This window comes from Dromaius novaehollandiae, chromosome 18 (genome assembly GCF_036370855.1).
Source record: "Dromaius novaehollandiae isolate bDroNov1 chromosome 18, bDroNov1.hap1, whole genome shotgun sequence".
Classification (NCBI taxonomy): domain Eukaryota; kingdom Metazoa; phylum Chordata; class Aves; order Casuariiformes; family Dromaiidae; genus Dromaius; species Dromaius novaehollandiae.
Window position 1 is genome coordinate 4,941,137 of NC_088115.1, and position 19,010 is coordinate 4,960,146.

Sequence of the window (19,010 nt, forward strand, 5' to 3'; positions counted from 1 at the left end):
TTACCCTGCCTGAGACCTTTGCAGTGAGGTGTCTCAGGCTGTGTCAGAGCAGGGTGGTTAAAGTGAAAGGAAACAAGATCCCAAAAAGTAAGGCTGGATTTTGGAGTTTCCTGGTATTGCAGGAGTACAGACCAGCTCCTGCTGCTGCAATAAGATATATTATATATACCTTATATTATAAGACATATATATATATACCTGTGCCTTTCTGGCTGTCAGCCTAACATTTCTCTTTTGGACCGGGCTGAAAAATCTTTGGAAATGCAGGAAACTGTCTCTCTGGGTTAATATTCTTTAAGGCCTAGAGAAAACACCCAACTGTTTTAATTTATCTAATCACTGATATTAGTCTTTTTTTTTTCACCAGGCCTCAGTGGTACCATTTATAGATGATTTCTGACACATAAATGTCTTCTACATGTGGCATTTTGCTTGATGGAACTCTGAAGAGGTCTGGCTGTAACATCTCTCCTCTTGACCCCCCAAATCTCCCCCTCCTCTATCACATCCCCAGGTGAGCCTTCAGTACTCTCAGCATAAGGATCAGGAGTGGCAGCCCTCCAAACTGGAGAGTCTCATGGGATTCAGTGTCGTGTGTCCTTGGGACAAGTGAGTAAAGAATGCCTGAGAAGAACTCCCAGTGCAGCTCCCGGCAGCTCATCGTGGGCATGCTGGGGAAGATATGGTGGTGGAAAATGGGCAGAGCGGGAGCGAAGAGGCATGATGAACTCTGTGCTTCACCTGAGTCTCTGCAGATGTGTAGGACCAGAGAAGCTTGCAGTCACTAACAGATGCCACATATGATTTTATGCCAGCAATGACTGAGAGGGGAGCAGGCAGCTATGGCACCCACATCCTCTCCTGGATCAAGCAGCTGGAAACTGCATATGCAGAAACAATGCTCTAATTCAAGTTTAATGGCATTTATGCCTTTGCCATCTGGCACCCCATGATGCTTGGCACGCCAAGTCCCAAGTAATTGCTAATTATGGGGTTAACAAGCCAGCAATGCCTTTCCAAGTCACTGCTGAAGAGAGAGGTTGTTGCTAGCACAAAGTTGTCCACATCTGCTTGCAGAGGGTTTAAGGGGGGGATATAGCAGGTCTGCAGGTGAAAGCATCGTAGGGGATCTGGAGCTGACCTGTGCCTCTCCGTACAGCCATGCTCTGTATCAGAGCCTTCCCCACCTCGTGAACACATAGCATGTCCCGTCACTCTGGCCTGCGCACTGGCAACAGGCACATCTGGCTGCTCCAGGGCAGAAGCTGACTCCAGCAGCAATCCCTCCACTGGTGCTGGGGCAGAGCAGCTCCAAGGGGCAGCTTGTAGAGCAGAGAATATCAGTATTGCTAGCTCCTGCCCACACTGATGGAACAACAGGCTTCTCCAGAAGAAATGTTGACAGAGTCCAGATTACACCAATAACAACATTTCAGCGTGCTGGGGATTTTCCATCAAAAAGAGGCAAAACAGACTGTAGGTTTATCCAATGCTTTAATAATCTCTTTTCCATGCCAAGAGAAAAAAAAATTACAAACAAAAACAAAAGCAAACAAAAAACCCTACAACCCAAGCCCTGCAATTCCCTAAGGAGAAGGCATGCTATTAACACAAAAACCCTGTTTATTATATACAGTGTCACAGAACTTTGACTCTGATTAAGTAATTTTAGTCTTTTGTATCACATCCTATGGCACTGTGAGTCACACTGCTTTTGCTTCACCCAGCCCAAGGAGGATGGGCTGGCAGGAAGCATACTAGGAACTTCACCTTTGTGGTGTTCAGCATGCTGTGCTCGGGGAGTGGGTACTGCTATCTCCTTTGCTGGTGCTGAGGTCCCTGAGCCAGCAGGATGGCTCCAGCATGCAGGAGAAGGAGGAACATGGTCCAGGAAACCCTGCCAACCCTGATGGTCCCCTCTGTGAAGCAGGACTTCAGGACCAGTGCAGCTCCAGCTTGGCATCCTCTGGCACCCCGCAAGTGATGGGAGTGGAGTTTGTCTTTCTGCTGGGCTGCGAGTGCCTCAGCTGGCTCTGCCTTAACTCAGAGGAGATGATTTCCTTCCTTTCCAGCTCCCCAGGAAAAGGACAGTGGGAGGATGAAATGAGCTTTATTGCTTGGAGTAGCCGGTGCCTGTCCCCCACACTCCATATCCCACTGGTTGGTTTTCCAGGCAAGCCCAACCAAGGATCCCTCCACCCCAGGCATGGCAGGGTCGATGCACACTTCGGGTACACTCCTTTCCCCCCTCACCTCACAGGCACCAAGTCTTCCAAGGCTTCTTGAAGAGGCGTCTTTAGGGGCTCTTAGTCACATGAGAAGAGGTGAGGAACTCAGGTAATTTAGACACTATGCAGCTGTCCAGGGCACGACCTGTGCTTCACCATCTGGTCAGAGCCTCTTCTGGCTCCTCAAAATGGGCAAGGGGAAGGCTGGAGCTAGAAAGAGAAGGGGCAGCTGAGTCACATCCCAGGGTGGACATAAATGTCCCCGGTCCCTTTGGATACATCACTGCTGGGATGAGATGCAAGGACACAAATGCCCAACATCATCTCTGCTTGGACGAGTCAGGAGTTGACTTTTCCAGTGCAGGCAGCAGGTCTCAGTATTGTCACTAATTCCTCTACGACGCATTTACCAACCTCTGGGATCCCTGAAGGCCTCAGCAAGACGCACTCTCCTCCTGCTTGTTTTTTCTCGCCCTTCTACTTCTGTGTGCTTGGTTTCACAGAGCAGCAACAAAGACCTTGATCCAGGCCAGCATGGATCAGCATGGACAACAGTGGAAGCACTGTTGTCTGTGGGGCAAAGGCTCTCAGATCCAGTCCCCACGTGGCAGGCTGCTCTCTCCGAGGAAATTGCCAGGAGAGTGGATTTCCATTCTCCCTATGAGGCCCAGCCCTGGGGCTGAGTGGTGAATCACTCCATACAAACAAAAAGGTATATATTTGCTCCTCAGTGAGAAATCAGTTTTCAGTGGCCTCAAGTGCTCTGCACTGTCTGCCTCTCAAGGCCACCCCTGCAGTCCCGGTGTTGCTGGAGAGCATGACTAGGCTGAATGTTTTTACTCACTGAGGAAGGAGGCCTTGGCATGGCAGTGGCAAGGATCTGCCCCTGTTCTGGGATTTGAAGGAAGTCCTTCCCATGCAAAGAGCTGCTGCAGATCCATAGCCCCTATCCAGGGTCTTAACAAAAGGCAAGGGAAAGCTTCCCATTTACTCTTAACCCATCTCTTCTCCAACCTTCTTGTTTCAGTGAGCATCCCTCTACAACCCTAAATTCCTGTCCCTAAGCCATAGTCCTCTACTGATGTGGCCTCTAAACGCCCCCTTCTTCTGGATGGCCAGTGGGTAAGAAACCAAGCTCTTCTCACCTCTACCATTCACTTGCTGGGTGACCCTGGGCTCCTACACTGCTCCTGCTCTCAGACTGGGCATCTCTTTTCTCCTTCCACCCTGAGCTCCTTGAGGCAAGGACTGTGTACATACACCCATCATAGCAGGGTCCAGACCACAGCAGTGGTTACACAATCACTTATACAGGACATTAATCCGGGCTCCTGCTCTGAGAAGTAATATGGCTCTTTGCAAATGTCAGCACTCTGGGCCTCCCAGCCCCTTGCAAGGAGGTATTAATGCCAGGGCCCTCTGTGCACCCATGGGCTCTATAACCCCTTCCCTCTCCTAAGGGTCAGGAATGTGGGGTCAGATTGCTGGAAAACCAGACAAGGCATGAGATGGAGTTGTGTGAGGGGAAGCTGTGAGGAGCCTTCATTAGAGCCTCCTCCTCTTTGCCTGGGAGCTGCATTTATGCTCAGGCCCTTGGCACTGCCTTGCAGGTAAGCCTGTATCCAGCCTTGTACCTTGCTGATTCTCACCTTGACTTGCTGACTTGACTTTTTGGCATGGTGTCATCTCTGCCTCATCACTACAGACTAGTGCGGCAGTTATTGGACTTCAGCCAAACCTGGTCACCATCATCGATCTGTTCTCCTGTTCTTGCTCCTGTGCCATGGGACTGCATCCTGTTGATGAGGAGACTGCCTGCCTGCCTTGCTGTCACCTTGGCTCCTTCCTTTGAGGAGCAACCCACTCTTGCTTCTCCCTGACAGTTATTATCCCTTCTTTACAGATTAAACATAATATAATCATGAAAGTGTAGGCACATGGTGGATGCATAAAGTTACTACTTTTACTTTTCTTTGCCAGCTCAAATGCAAACTGCCACTCAACTCCCACTGCTCTGGGATCTATTCAGAAAAAAACACAGGGCATGTCTTGGCCTACACTGCATTTACATGTCAAGGTTTCAAAAAGAAATGAGCTCTCCTTCCATATACAGTAACTGACAAGCAATTACTGCCCTTGCCTCTCAAATAGAGGCTTTCATTATTGTGTTTCCTTCTGCAGTATCATCACCCTGAGGACATTCATAGGGTCATTTTCTGATGATGGATGGTAACTCACTAAGCTTCAATGACATAAAATAAGCCTGAGCTCAAGAGTCTTGAGCTTTCAGGATGAGGTCTTGCTAAGGTCTGACCTAAGATACTGTATTTCTAATTGAGTTTATTCTTATGAATTCAGACTTGCAGAGAGCGCAACAGCAAAGAGGAAGCATTTTCTGTATGGACTCCATGTCAAGCGTTCCAGTTCTGACCTTATTCTTTGCTTTCCAAACATGCAACCTACCTCCAGCTCTGGGGTGCATCTGTTTTCCTTACAGCTTATGAAAGCACAGCTTTTGAGGGGTTTAGTCTGTGTCTTCCTCACTCTCAGATGAAGCGATCAGGTGTCTGAGCAACCCCCAGGCATTATAAACATGCGCCAGCTGGACTTGAACTTTTCTGGAAGATACATTAGCCAAATCCACCTCACTGGACTCAATGCAGGAGTAACTACCGGACAGGAGGGAGCAAGATCATATCAGCATTGATCTCTTGTCCTCAAAATCTATAAGCTCATGCCATTGGGTGCCTGATCCATTAAAAGGTCCTCCTCAAAAGATTCTGAGCCTGATCTGAACTCTATAGTAGATCTCTGGTGCCATTTTTAGTGCTGTTGTACTGTATTCATCAAAAGTTAACACTCATAATGACTAGCTAAATGCTTGATGCAATAGCCTTGATTAGTTCATCCTTCACCTGTATCTACTTTCTACACTTTTCCTAACAGCTAGGAGGAGTATGAGTTTTGGTACACAAGGTATGGCTCTGCAGAAAAAGCCACGGGGACAAGCAAATAAGGATTCACAGATGTAGTGGTGGGAAATCTCTGAAGCTCTCTGAAGCACAGTCCTCCACTCCGCTGTGATGTCCCTCTGCAATATCTCAGAGCTTACACTGGGTAGGAGGCCGAAGTGTGAACACTAGAACTAATTCCCACCTGAGACGCTGTCCCAGCCTGCCCTTGCTGCCTTGCATGCTTTGCTGGCACGCTGTCTCCTCCCAATGAGAATCCCATTTGCCAGAGAATGCACACCGCCATGGCCCTCTGGATTGAAGCTGTGGGATGGAGCTGACCTGATGAGTCCAAGTCTCCCAGTAAATGAAGAGATGCCTTAAAATATATTGTTTTTAATAGTATGAAACTTCACTGATATAACCTGTGGTGGAGACCACAACACCCTTAGCGTCCTCTCTCCTTCTCTTGCCCTTCTCACCCTGCTGAGCAGGTCAAGTTGGTACATCCCTTATAGCTCCTCAAAGCGTAGCTGCTTGCTGGCGGCTAAGATAGTCCTTCCTTTTAACCTCCATACAGATGTCTGTGAGGTCTTGGATAAACTGCTGAATCTAGGATGGGCAAGAGAGATGTTAGAGCTCAGACAACCTGGAAATGTCTCTTATTGTAGGGACAAAAGCAGGAGGCACAGGAAAACTTATTAGCCCTTCATGGCAAATTTCACCAGCTGCAACAAATAAGAGGATAAGGCATTTGGCTTGCTGGAGCTGCGCTGCTGGAATGGGCTATTGTGAGTGAGTCTGAGTTCATAGCATGGGTGAATGGAACCAAAGCTTGGCCATGGATTAATTTTCAGCCTCCGCCCCAGCCTGCTTGACTTCCACTCCTTGTGCCTCCACAGGGACCCACACCCTGCTCTGCGTCCCCAGAGAAGATAGGCTTTCCTGGCATCCTCCACCCATTCCCCTTGCCCTGGAGAGATTCCACACAAAAGGGAAGGTGCCTGCTGGGCACCTCGGTTTCTCTGGGGTCTCCCCTCCCTTTGGGGAACTGAGGCTCATTAGTGCTCCCTTTGCTGAGCAGGGAGGAGGGGGCTAGCCTGCTTCTACCATGTCCAGCTGTCTGTGAGTGTCCTCCACTGGCACATTCAGGCTCTCTTTCAGCTGCTTGCTCACACACTGGAAGAGGTTGAGGGTGGCCATCTTGATGGTGCCTAGCATAAGGGTTTTCTCAGCAGCCGTGTTCTGGATGTGGGCCCAGTGAGACTCCTGAGAGGAGAGGAGACATGCAAAATGTGAACATGGCACAACAAAGATGTTGCTTCAGCACTGTGCTGGAGCTGGCTCAGCTTGGCATGCTGGAAGCAGCTCCAGGAAACCACTATGGATGCTGTTTTCCCCAGGAGCCTCCCAATCCCTCTGCCAGGTCCTGCAGTCCTCACCCTGGCACTATCTTCCTGATGACCCCATTTGCATACACCACACCAGGACTAGCAGATACCCCAGGAGCAGAGCATCCCCCTGCCACCCGTCCAGACCAGCTGCTTTCCTCCTCTCCCTGATGAGACTCATCTCCTAGAGCTTGATGTATCCAAAAAGGGGATTTGGCAAGACACTCTCAGAGTGGCACAAAGGAAACAGAGGCCAGCAGACCTGGACTGGAACAACGAAAGGTGTAATGCCTGTTTCAAGAGGGAGGCTGAGGCTCTTGTCCAGAAAGGCTGGGAGAACCTGAAGAGATGCAGCAGTGAAAGAGAGCAGATTGGGTCAAATCAGGGTTAAAACCAACAAACGCAAAGAAGCAGTAACTCTGAGTCTTCCTCAGAGGCCACTCAGAGAGAAAGCAGGGCTAAAATCCACCCTGCAAGTATGGCGTGTACAGAAATATGGATGGGCTGGCATTTGGAAAGGGCTGGAGAGCTGATCTCTTCTCCTCTGTGGTCCTTTGTTTTGAAACGTCCTTGAGCACAGATCTAAGGGCATTTCTACACGCTGAGCAGGGGCTATGGAGTTATGTGCCTCATTATAGCCCAGGTGCAGTCCACTGCATGTCTGTGCACCTTTGGACAGGGTAGGGATGGCAGAGAAAGGATGAGTCCACTTGGGCAGATGCTGTGCAGAGGAAGAAAATGGATAATAACAAAAATCAACAAAATCAATTTCGCTCTGAGGTCTGAGCAATGAATGGTGGAGACCACAACATGTGACACACTGAAGCCCGATCATGGGAATGATGTTGCAAGGAATGGTGACTGGAAATGAATGTGACCAGGCTAGATAAATCCAGTGGCATGTGGTGGAGTGTGCTTGCGATTTGTGTTGAAGTAGACCTCCCCAAAGCCTGGTTAGCTTGCCTCTGTTGGCTGAACTCAGTGTGGTGCAAGCAAGGAGTGAAAGCTTACTGTGGCCTCATGAGGGCTCCATTTTAAGTCCTGACATAATCTGCTCCAGACCTGGTCTGTCATTCTTCATCCTGTAATCCCTTAGAGGGATAAACACAGGTGTTTTCTCCAATTACAAGGGCTGTAGCTGGGCGTTGCCGTGCCCCACTGGCTTAGGGGCAAGCCATCAGCTGGTCTCGACAGCCAGGACATGGTGATGTCCCCCTGCCCTTCCACGTTTCCTCACCCAGATGAGGACATCACTGTGAGCCTGGTCAAAACGTGTTTGGAGCTGTGCCAACTCATTGTTGTGCTGCAGGATCTTGTCTTCTTTCTCCTCAGTGTACTGGGCCAGGAGCACTTTGGCTTTCTCAATCATTTCCATGCGCACCTGTGCTGCCTGCAGCAGGTCCTCGTGCATTCTCATCAGCGTCTTGTGGCGCCCGATGACTTCCCGGATCTCTTCAAACTGCAGCACAGGCCTTCTGGAGTTAGCAATCATCCTGCCCTCCTTTTACCATGATGGCAAGTCTCACACTATTGACTACCCTGCCCTGGTGAAGGACACCTCCCCCAGGGAAGATCTTCCTTATGGGAGACTGTTGCCCCGGTTGGTCCGTGAGCATGGCCACATTCCAGATATCTTCATGCCAGCCCATTTCACTGGTCCCAGGGCTGTCACTGACATAAGCATGGGGAGGTGTCTCACCTCATTGCCAGCTGAGCAGTGCTCTGACACACCATGAGCACCACTGCGACTGCCAGTGCTAGGTTGCCTGAACGTGGGAGGGGGCTAGCTGGGGCAGCAGGGGTATGAGCGATGCCCAGGCATCTTTGCACAGGGGACAGTTTTTGAGATGTCTGTCAGGGTTCCCATTCCAGGGCCATATTTCACTTCTCCCTCACAATCAATGTGACATGAAACAGTGATGCAAAGGGGATCCCATTCACCTTAGCTTGTGCTCTTTTCTCTTCTAACACATTTTTCCTGTAATTTTTTCAAGACTTGACCTCCTTTCCTGGTTTCTCTCCCTTGATTCTGGTCCCTTTGTTTCTTTCTGGCTGCAGGGAACCTCTTCCCATCCCATCTGAGGTCGCTGGATTTAACCAAGCGCTATGGTTCCCCTGGTCCTCTATGTCTAAAGCCCCTGTAAGCCCCTTCCTGAGGCCATGATCTGTGAGGCCTCTCTCACATCAAAACTCACCTCTGAGACTTTCACCACATCCTCCAGGTACTTGTTGAAGATGGAGTACTTCTGCAGGGCATTGTAGATTTTCTGGTGCTTATTTTTCAGGGCTTCCAGTTCCCTCCTAGCTCTGAAAAGCTCTTTCTCCCTCTGAATCTTCATCTCTCTTTCCTTGCTTGCTTTCTTTAGAGCTCGGATTCGCTTCTCGTCATTTTCCTGGTGATGTTCCCCCCCACCAACACACACACACACACACACACACACACACACACGCACACACACACGTTGAATTCCACCCAGGCACACAGATATAGGGAAAGGAAGGCAGGGGAAGATAGAGGTGGGTCGCTCCATAGCACTGTTAGGTGATACAGTTGCAGAGGAGAGAACAGGGCTGGAAACTCATGCCCTCTCTAACAGGGCCATCCCTCCAGCATTGACCCTTAAGTCTTGGAGACAGGCATCTGGGATGGCACCCAGTGGTTTTTCAGAGCTGCTGGTATATGTCCCTGGAAGACGCCTCAGTGCCAGCCATGGAAACAGGGTCAGATCCTTCTGGGGGATGCCTGAGGCCCTCAGGGGATGACACAGGTATGGAGTGAGCACACTCCCAGCAGACCCTACCAAGGATTTCCACATTGCCAGTGCAAAGCACTGAGTGTACCCTGGGCCCTGTGTGCTGCCATTCCTGTTCCTCATGCCTTGAGGCTTAAGGAAGATTGGGACAAACAGGGGTGCCCTGAGGCTTTACCATGGAGGAGCCTTCTCCAAGAAAGGGGAGGAAGTAGTGTTATGGGTCAGGGTCATGTTAGCTGAGCTGAGCTGAGCCAGCTGTACCTGTATGAACTTCTCAAATTTCTGCGTGTAAACTTTCAGCTGAGCCTCCTTGGCTTGGAGATCCCTCCGCCGACAGTTTATGGCTTCCATCCTCACCTTGAAGGCCTGGCAGTGTTGAGAGAACATGGTTGCTCAGCCGGGAGCTAGTCATCTGCATCCAGCTGCCCTCCAAAGCAGCATCAAATGCTGGTCAAAGCTGTAAGTCATCCCACCCATGCCCAGAAACCCTCCCATCTTTTTCACCTCTTCCTTTGCATCCAGAGCTTTTTGAATCAGTCTGGCCTGTTTTTTCTTCTGCTGGAGGCGAATAGATGGAGACAGAGAGTCTTCCTCTGTTTGCTTGAATTTCCTGCCACAGAAGTTTTCCCCAAGGTTACACACCGGGCCTGGCGCTGCATGCACCTTGGGAGGATGTTGGATGGCTCTGCTCCATCAGCCCACACCGGACCTGCCTGAGACTCAACCTAGTGATGTGTTTCTCTCCCACCCAGAGTGGTCCCCCGCACAGCACGGATGCCACTGATAGAGCCCAGGGAGCGATGAGCAGGTGTTAGAGGGGAGGAACGTGGATGGGGAAGGGTAGGAGCAGTACACAGGGAGACTGAAGTGGTGGAGATGCGGAGTGAGGGTTTGCCATGGTGAGGGAGGAGAGATGGAGGAGACAGGAAAAGAGCCTGGAGGAAGATGGAGGAGGATGGAGGAGCTCCCTCACGTGAGCAGCGGCAGGAGGTTCTTTTTGTAGTGCATGCAGAAATATGCTGACAGGTCCTCGTTGTCCATGACGGCCATTGCTCCAGCCACCAAATGGGCCTGGAGAGCCCAGGTCCTCCTAGTGATGTCCTTGTCCTGGGTCAACCCAAAAGCTGCCCTGTAAGTCTGGAGGCTTTGCAGTGTGTGGGAGATGCAGCTAGGAAGCGGATGAGTCCCTGAGGGCCTCCTGCCTCTGCTATCCCAGGGCCTCCCCTCTTCCCGGTCGGCCTGTGGCCACAGTTAGAACGGGGTGCTGGGGGCAGTTGGAAGCTGCTTGGGCGGTTACTTGGCAACCTCCCTGCTCTGAAGCCAAGCTGATGCTGGACAGGCCCCAGCTGTGGGGACTGACCACTGCATCTGCAGCTGCACCCGGGCCCTTGCCTCCCTCCATGACCTGCTCTGCACCCAGCTTCTTGTGGTGCCCTGTCCTGGAGGAGAGTCTTGCTGCCCTATAGGCTTGGGCTGGTCCCTTGGGGTGACCCTCTTCCCACAACGGCCCCAGCAAGGAGGGCAATGTCTGAAGGAAGAGCCACTTTTGGCCAAGCCAGGATGTTGTGCAGCCTGGGAAAGACTTATGCATCCTGCTGGGGTAAGGGATTGCTTCTGGCTGACACTGGGTGCCTGACCTCTCACTCCTTTGCCTCCACAAAGAACCTTTTTAGTACCCAAATGCTTTACCATTAAGGAAAACCTGGGCAGGTGGCAATTCCTTTCCCTTCCTCTGAGTTTCTTTAGTTCTCTACTAAAAATAAGCCTCTACCTGCTGTGACTTCTGCTATCTCAGGGAGGTCTTTCAACCCCCTACATCCACATCTCACTGTCTCAGCTCAAGACAGGAGTTAGCCCCTTCTCTCCCAAAACACCACATGGAAAGATGGATAAACTGAGACATGTGCTCAGGGATGCTCTGAGATCACTGTATCTCTCATGATTCACTCTTTGTGTGGGACTGAGGCCTACTGTTCACTAAAAATTAACTGATCAATTTTTTTTTTTTTTTTGGTCAGGGCAAGGCCTTTGAAGTAGGTGAGCAAGGTCCCATTGCCCGTCACAAGGGCACTGCTTGAGGGCTAGATGGGGGAAAGTGTCTCAACGTCGATGACCCTGGGCTCTGCTCCTTCTGCAAGAGACATTATCCTGCATTCACTTCTGGCAATCTCTGGCTTTCTCAAGCCTAGCTTGCAACAGCTTTGCTGTGACCTATTGAAGCTGATGCAGTCCTGGCTTGGTGGCAAAGGATATGACCCCCCAGGGAAAGAAGTCTTCATTTCTGATACAACCCTGACTTTCTTCAGAGAAATTGTTTTCAGGCAAACATCACCCCTCACTCATTATAAACTAGCAAGAGCTGGGGAAAGCTTGCCAGATCTCTCTGGCACTTTAAACAGCAAGAAGATGTATGGCTTTGGAAGGGATCATTTGCTGCTTGAGAAATGCTTCATTTAGAGACAAATGACCTAAATCAAAGCAGTAAATATGTCTGGCTCTTATTGCTGAGATTCAAATCAGTCATGACAATGACTGGCTACTTCACCTCTGTCCACCCCGACGTCAGCATGGGGCTGTTCCCATCCCTGCAGACTAGACAGATGAAACCTGGGTCTTCTAGAGAAGTACTCAGCAGGGACATGTCTCTGCCCTGGGAGCTGGGCTCAGGCCCTCCTGTGAGGTGAGGGGTCTCAAGACTTCCTCCAGCAGACAGGGATCCTCTCTGGGAAAGTCCTGCCCACCCTCATGTCCCAAGGGATGGAAGAGCTAATGCTCTCCAGCAGAGCATGGGAACCCATGGGAGCACCGAGATGAGGAACCAGGGAAAAAGAGTCCCAGTACGTCCAAATTTCAAGTACTTGCTGCAAAGCCTGGAGCTGGGGCAGGGTCTCTCTGTGAAGTGGCGGTGATCCTTCCTTTAACACAAGCAGAGCTGCATATCTGTATGTATCCTCATCTTCCTGCAGTTGAACCGTGCTGGCTGAAATAGAAACAATACAGCTTTTTGGAAAAGCAGTTTGAAGCAGGTTTTGGGCACCCAGATCATCATCTCAAGCAATTAAGGTTTATTAGCATTATTGGAGACAGACATTTCCAAGGGGAAGCACTGGCTGACTTCCCAGCCTCACTTAGAATCCCCCTTTATATGATGTTTCACCCTATAAATGACAGATGGGCTCCAAGGAGCATGTGGTGTCATCTGTCACCTCTCTGCTTGTAAGGCACATTTGACACCTGAGTGCTTACCCCTATGCCTTTGCCTGCACAGTATTTCTTTTGTTCCCTAGGAAGCGCTGCTCTTCCACAGCAAGGATTTGAAGTGCAGCCCAAAATAAAATCCCTAGGGTTTTAATTTCTCCTGAAGATACTTGTCGGAGCTGTTCACCCTCAGCATTCAATTTCCATGCTGAATACTCTGAGCAATGCTACTGCTAGCTGCAAGCTTATGAATTAAAAAGTCACTGTAGAGGGTTTTATCCTTGCTGATCAGAGGAAGTTGCAGCTGAGTCTGAGGAGTGTGACTCAAATGTTAGTGGTGTCAGTGGGGCTTTGGGGAATTCCCAGTACAGCTGTGTCCAGGGAAAGCCCCTTCCTCAGGCTGTGCATCCCTATCACCGTGTGTCCACTGTGGGGAATCAGCAGTGTCCACCTAGCACAGGTTTGGCATAGCTGAGATCCAAGCTCAAACCATTTGTGTTACTCTTGATTTTCTCAGGTAACATTCCATGGACCAGGGATCACCACAGATACCCTCTGCTCCCGCCTCTGCTTCTACCCCGCCAGTTTTGGAGGCAGCAGAGCTGACTCAGTTGGAGACCTTTGCGTTCTCTATTTGTACACCTTGCACAATATTGTCCTTGTCGTGATGGGCTCCATACCACAGTACTGCAATGATAAGCATAAAACATGTGCACTGCAGCAAACAGGTCTGATGCCATGGTCTGAGGCCAGAGGTCCCCAAAATGTTGTTTAGATGGGTCATCTGTAGTGTGAGACAGCTGGCTCAGGGCAAGGCAAGACAAGTCCAGTAGACATAGCATGAAATGTCTTATATTTATTGAAGTACAAGGATTTGTGCTTTGTAGGAATGTATGCAGTTGGCTTTTGGTACTGATGATTTGGATGTCCCCAGAAATAGCTGCTATGACACAAGGGGCTAAGTAAAGGGTTCAACACATCTCTGCTTGGGTTGATCAGAATTCATGTGTGTGATTCTGAGGAACCAGACTAATCTGGAGTGATGCCAGCAGGCCATGGGGGTGGTTGGCCCTTTACAATTTTTTTCATAGGAAGCAGCAGATTTCATTCAGTAGGTGCTAGTTTGGTCCATGCCTGTCCTGCAGAAGCTGAAGGCTGGTGCCTTGTCCTGCCTCAACAACAAATGACCATGCTCAGCAGGTTCACTGGGAATGGATGTGATGATAATATCTTTTTACAAACTGCGCATGGACTTACCCTTGAAGAAGTAAATCCATTCCTCTGCCAGCGTGCGAGACTCTATCTGCCTCCAGCCCTGCTAGCTCTGATAGTTTAATACCCATCTCCCTGGGTATTAAGCCCACCTTTCTGACAGGTGTTATCTGTGGTGCTGACACTAATTCAGGCTGAGCAGATGGCTGTTTTGATCATGTCAATGATTGCTGTGGTTGTTGCTGTTTTCCTGTTACAGCCAGGAGGGATCACAGGGTCTGTCCCCTCTTGGAAGACCCTCACTGCAGATGTCTAATTTAACTGGGGTGAGAAGGCTGGCTACCTTTGGCTGACAAGGCATTCCCCTGATATCTCAATTTATCCCCACTGTGGGTGCGTGGTGGTATTCATTCAGTCGGCTCAGATTAATGAGCATCTTCATTCATTATGTGACTGTGTTGAGCTGGGCACTGATGAAGTGCCTGGGTTTTAGTATTAGTTGTTCCTGCCACTCGCAGCGAGGACAGTCAGTGGGCGTGGAACAGCACCGGGAGGCAAACCAGCCCCATGGCACAGAAAATTCTGTTACCTAAGAGACCCACAGGCTGCTTCACAGGACCTTCTTGGAGATGAAGTTTGCCCATGAGGCAGTCTTGCCCCTGTTGATGTGATCGAGGGAAAGAGGATGGATGCAGGTGCCATAGAGCAGACATCCTTGGGAAGGCAGGAGTTGAGCTCCTTGCTGTTGTGTCTTCTCCATACTGCTGCATGACATTCTGTGTTGCCTGTACAAGTATGACCAGGCCAATTTTGCAGTAGCAACAAAGCTGAATGTCATATCCAGTACCTTTAAGCTCTCCTACAGCCCTTGGTGCTCCTGTTGCCCCGGCCCAGAAGAGCTGGCTGCTACAGAGGGGACACCATGTCCAGAGCCATCAGAAAGATTAACAATCAAAAGGGAAGCTAGTGCCACACAGCCACCTGAGGACACTGGGGAGGGGAGGAGGAAAAGAAAGCAGTGCTTGGTGGAGGAAGGCCTTGGTTCAGGATGGAGGGAGATGGAATGCTGTGACGGCAGGAGAGACACGGCTCATCAAATGGGCCTGATCCCTGCACCTTGTGTGCATGTTCATCCGCAGGTAAAAGGGGGCTGCTGGCTGGCTGATCTAACGCAGAGACGGAATTTTAAATGCCAAGTGCAATGCAGGTACCTGCCGTGCACTGCTGTGGTGCTCTGGGCATGCAGGGCATGCGGGACTGACTCCCTCCTCCATCTTGCAGCACCATCGTCCCCAGGAGACAGAGCTTGTGGGGCTGGCAGACTGGCAAAGTCACCCAAAACCACATGCTCATGTGGTGTGGTGGAGCTGGAATAATGGGTGCAGCAGAGGGGGACACTGGAAGTGTCACCTGCTCAGAAACCAAGAGACTCTTTCAGTGGATCTCTTTCCTGGGACACCAGTCCCTCCTGGATTGGTGTCAGGTGGATGGGAAATTCTCTGTGCTGGGATCAGTCTCCTCCCCCGCCTGGAGGAAAGCTGAGCAGAACGAGATCAGACCCGGTATTTCACAGTTGCGGTGGAAGTGATTGCAGACAGGTTTTTTTTCTTTTTCGTAATGTTCTTAATCTCTGTTTGCTGCTTTTATCCTCACACCAAGGTTTTATCTCTGCTTCTTCGTCAAACACTTTCCTCCTCAATAGACTGTGCATTAAAAAAAGAGTTTCTTTCTATTGTGCTCTCCATGGCAACTGCATCAGCTTGCCATGAATAAATTACTTCTGACTTGACATCCCTTATTAGAATATAGAAAATGCCATTTCTGAGTCATAGCTACCCAGTAGGAACCTTTTCTGTTCATCCCTTCGGTACATCCCCCACCTTTTTACTCTTTGAAGGAAGCTGCGTTTTTTTTTTTTTTCTTTTAAATCTCCTCTGCTCTTGAGAGACCCTGGAGCTGAAGGCTGATGGAAAGCCAACACAGACTTCCCCTGCTGGCCTTCAGAAGCTCCTAGTACAGTACAAAGCGCACTTGGCAATAGCTGATTCTTCCAAATCAGACTGGGATCTGTATTGGCATGATCTCGAATGGTCAGATTTCTTCCTGGCATCTTTCATCAGCTGATAGGTCCCTAAAGGAGGCACTTAAGGGAGAATATTAGCTTCTCTCCGGAGAGAGTGACATCCATGTCTCAGTGGGTACAGAGAGCTCATGGGTATTCAAACTGAACACTTGGCACTGAATGCCAAGGGCTTCTAGGAGGAAAGGCTCTGGGAGGAGAGCAATTCCCACATGGAGCATTGGCCTGTGCCTGTCTGGAGCTGGAGGGAGCTCCCCGGTCTGCTCTGGGAGTTTGTCTAGCCTGAGATACTTTCAGTTTGCCAAAAACACTTTTATTTTCTCTGGGACAGTGTGACCATGGCCCAGGAGAGGGAGCACTTACTAAACAAGTGTGCAGTCCTGGACATCGACCAAGGACTCTCCTGTCTGTTCCTGATCCCTGACATAATAGGCCTGACTGTCACTCGCATTTCCATCTCCTGCTCTGTTTCCTTGCCCTGGGATAACTCTAGTCAGCCTTTCTGATGTGAGGCAGTTTTCTGGCCCTTCTGTGGCAGCACACCCTTCCTACCCCTTGTTCCCATCCCATCCTGCCCCCACAACATGAATGCCATTGATGCTGATGGCAAAGCAGGAAAAATTTGTTGATCTCTGAGGGGGAAGAGGTGGGGGAACCTGAGTCACTGCTCAGTGTCTCTCTCCCCTCACCACTGTGATCCCCTGCTACGCTTCTCTATGAGTCATCCAGAACAGCAGGATTTTGGCTTAACCCCTGGAAAGCCAAGGCTGTTGGAGATCCCCATTTCCCCTGGAAACCTCAGCTCCTCTTCAGCAGGCTGGGCTCCCTTCTGTGGGAGGACAGATGTTTCTGCTCTCCATGAGTTCCGTGACACAGGGATTTGTCCTAACATCTGTTTCTGCACCTGAATCTGAAGCATGGGGTGGGAGGAGGCTTGTGCTTGGGGGTTAATGCAAGAAGCGTCAGGAGAAGGATCTAAGATGTGGTTTACAAACACCAGACCCTCCACCCCTTTGCAAATTTGCACATCCTTAAATTCACTTAGTCATTTCCAGGTACCTGAGAGACAGTATGGACTAATGGTGAGAGCACAGGGCACTGTTCTGCAACCAGACAGCCCTGCGGCCATGGAAAACCCTGGCTTGCCTCTGCCTCCCTTGTTCAGATCGTGGTGACCTTTTCTGCTGCAGGTCCTCAGCTTCCAGTGCCAGCTCTGGCTCCCAAACCACCCTTCTGGGCTTCTGCAGGGCCATCACTGCCTCATTGCTTTGTCGAAGTGCAGATCACACACAGAAGACATCAGTGAGTTGGGAGCACTGACCTTACCGGCATGGTTATATCATTCCAGAAAATTTCCCTGTTGTATTTATGAAGTGTCACTGCCTATGTGCCTATATAGGGACTTCTAAAGTGTGAGCTCCTGGAGTCATGGGATTGTGTGAGACTCTTCAATCTCCACTAAACAGATATTTCTAGTTAAAGAGCAAACCTCTGAAGGCTCACAACCCCAAAAACGAGTGGATAAGAAGCCAAGATGTGATATTTTGTAAATGTACGAGTTTTTACTTTTTTTTTTTTCATTATCTAAGACCTGAATCAAGGGCTTTGCAAGCTTAGCAGTTAGCCTTCCCAAAATATTATGGTTACACCATCACCTTTGCAATATCTCCCCCAATCCTGCTTCACTGTGTGGCCTTGAGCAGAGCTGCCTGCTTCACCCTCCCGTGTCAGTGGGAGAGGCTTTTTGGCTTCCCTGAATTTTACACCTTTCTTCTGCCATGGTGGGTTTCTGCATGTGTCAGACTCCACTGTCATGGCAGTAACTTGTCATCCAATTTCTCTCTTGCAAAAATTTATCCCTGTTCTCATTTAGTTGGGTTACAAAAAGGAAATATACTGGTAAGCCCACTAGGAAATAGCATCCGATTGTGTAGGCTTTGTTGGAAAGGGCTGTTCCACACCTTGCTGCTGTGCCTGGTGGTTCAGCTTCTTGTTCCAATCCTGGTGTGGTCTGTCCTGTTTAAAAGAGGGGTGCCTACACCTGATGGTGAAGCAAGATGGTGGCACTTGCTGTCAGCTCTCAGAGCAAGAGGACAACAGCCTGGATACTTGGGTGAAGACGACAGAAAGGGAACAGTCCTTCCTATTGGAGAAGAATAATTCAACACATGTATCCAGGGATGTTTCCATTTTAAAACCTCATTTGCTGAGTTAATTTTTATAACAAGTGAAAGAAGCCAAAAAGGGCAGTTTGCTCTTTTGTGCCTGGAGTAGTCCATAAATCAAAAAGTAAGGACAATGCAGCAAGAATAAGAAACAAACTATGACTCAGAGTCCAGTCATCCCTGTGGCAGGAGTAATTGTTGGACCATGTTAAAATGTGCTTATTCATCTGCACAGAGAAAGAGCAGACCCTGTCTGATGAGGAGGATGTGATAGCTGGAGCAGAAGGGGTGAAGTTACTTCCAGCCTTCAGGTGTTGCCTACTCTCCAATTTTGAGAGCTGGTTCTTGGGTCTACATCTCTGGACACAGAAGCAAAGCAACAATAGATATTTACTCTTCTCAGAAACAGTGTGCCGCTCCTTTTTCCTCCAAAACTGCTCCGTAAATGCATTCCTACTAGATGGTAGGGAATGTTCACAGGTCTGGCTGGGGTGGATGCTGCTGAGCCCTTCTCAAGGATTTCAAGGCAGCAAACTGCCCTTATCCTGTTGATTTCAAGCTGTGATCTGGGTGGTGTCTGCAAAAGGCATGTTTAAGGATCATTATAAAACCTCTTGGTAGATGTCTTCTGTGGAGACATCTTCAAGGGACAAGCCACTCCAGGCTCCTCTGGAGCTGAAGAGAGAGATGAACGCTCCTAGGGAATAACACGTGACCCCTTTAGGCTGAATTCCTTTCTGGAAGCTCCTGTTCCTCTTTATGGACAATCCAGGGCACCTGCCATGAACAGCTCACATGGACACAATCAATTTGGCCACCTTGAGCATACTTGTCAGGCCTTGTAACCCTGGACCTGAGACCTAATTAATCAGTGAACTGAGCCTGGTCCCCCTTAGCTCTCCCATTTCTCTAAGACTGGAGAAGACTAGCTGGAAAACTTGCATGAAAAACTGCTATCACATCCTTAGCTAAGCTTATAAACAAAATATGAATCCCAGCATCCATCTTTGGCAGGAGTTGATATTTGGGCAC

General features: G+C 49.6%; 1 protein-coding gene across 1 annotated transcript; it reads right to left on the reverse strand.

Annotated features, from left to right (window-relative positions):
* Window positions 1-5,701: 5,701 nt before the first annotated feature.
* On the reverse strand, window positions 5,702-17,145 carry CCDC42 (coiled-coil domain containing 42). The gene is made up of 8 exons (XM_026120600.2): window positions 17,140-17,145; window positions 10,297-10,430; window positions 9,828-9,933; window positions 9,585-9,689; window positions 8,766-8,963; window positions 7,808-8,029; window positions 6,290-6,448; window positions 5,702-5,791 (listed from the first exon to the last, which is right to left on the reverse strand). The coding sequence occupies exons 1-8, from the start codon at window positions 17,143-17,145 to the stop codon at window positions 5,702-5,704; spliced, it is 1,020 nt and encodes a 339-aa protein (XP_025976385.2).
* Window positions 17,146-19,010: the final 1,865 nt, after the last annotated feature.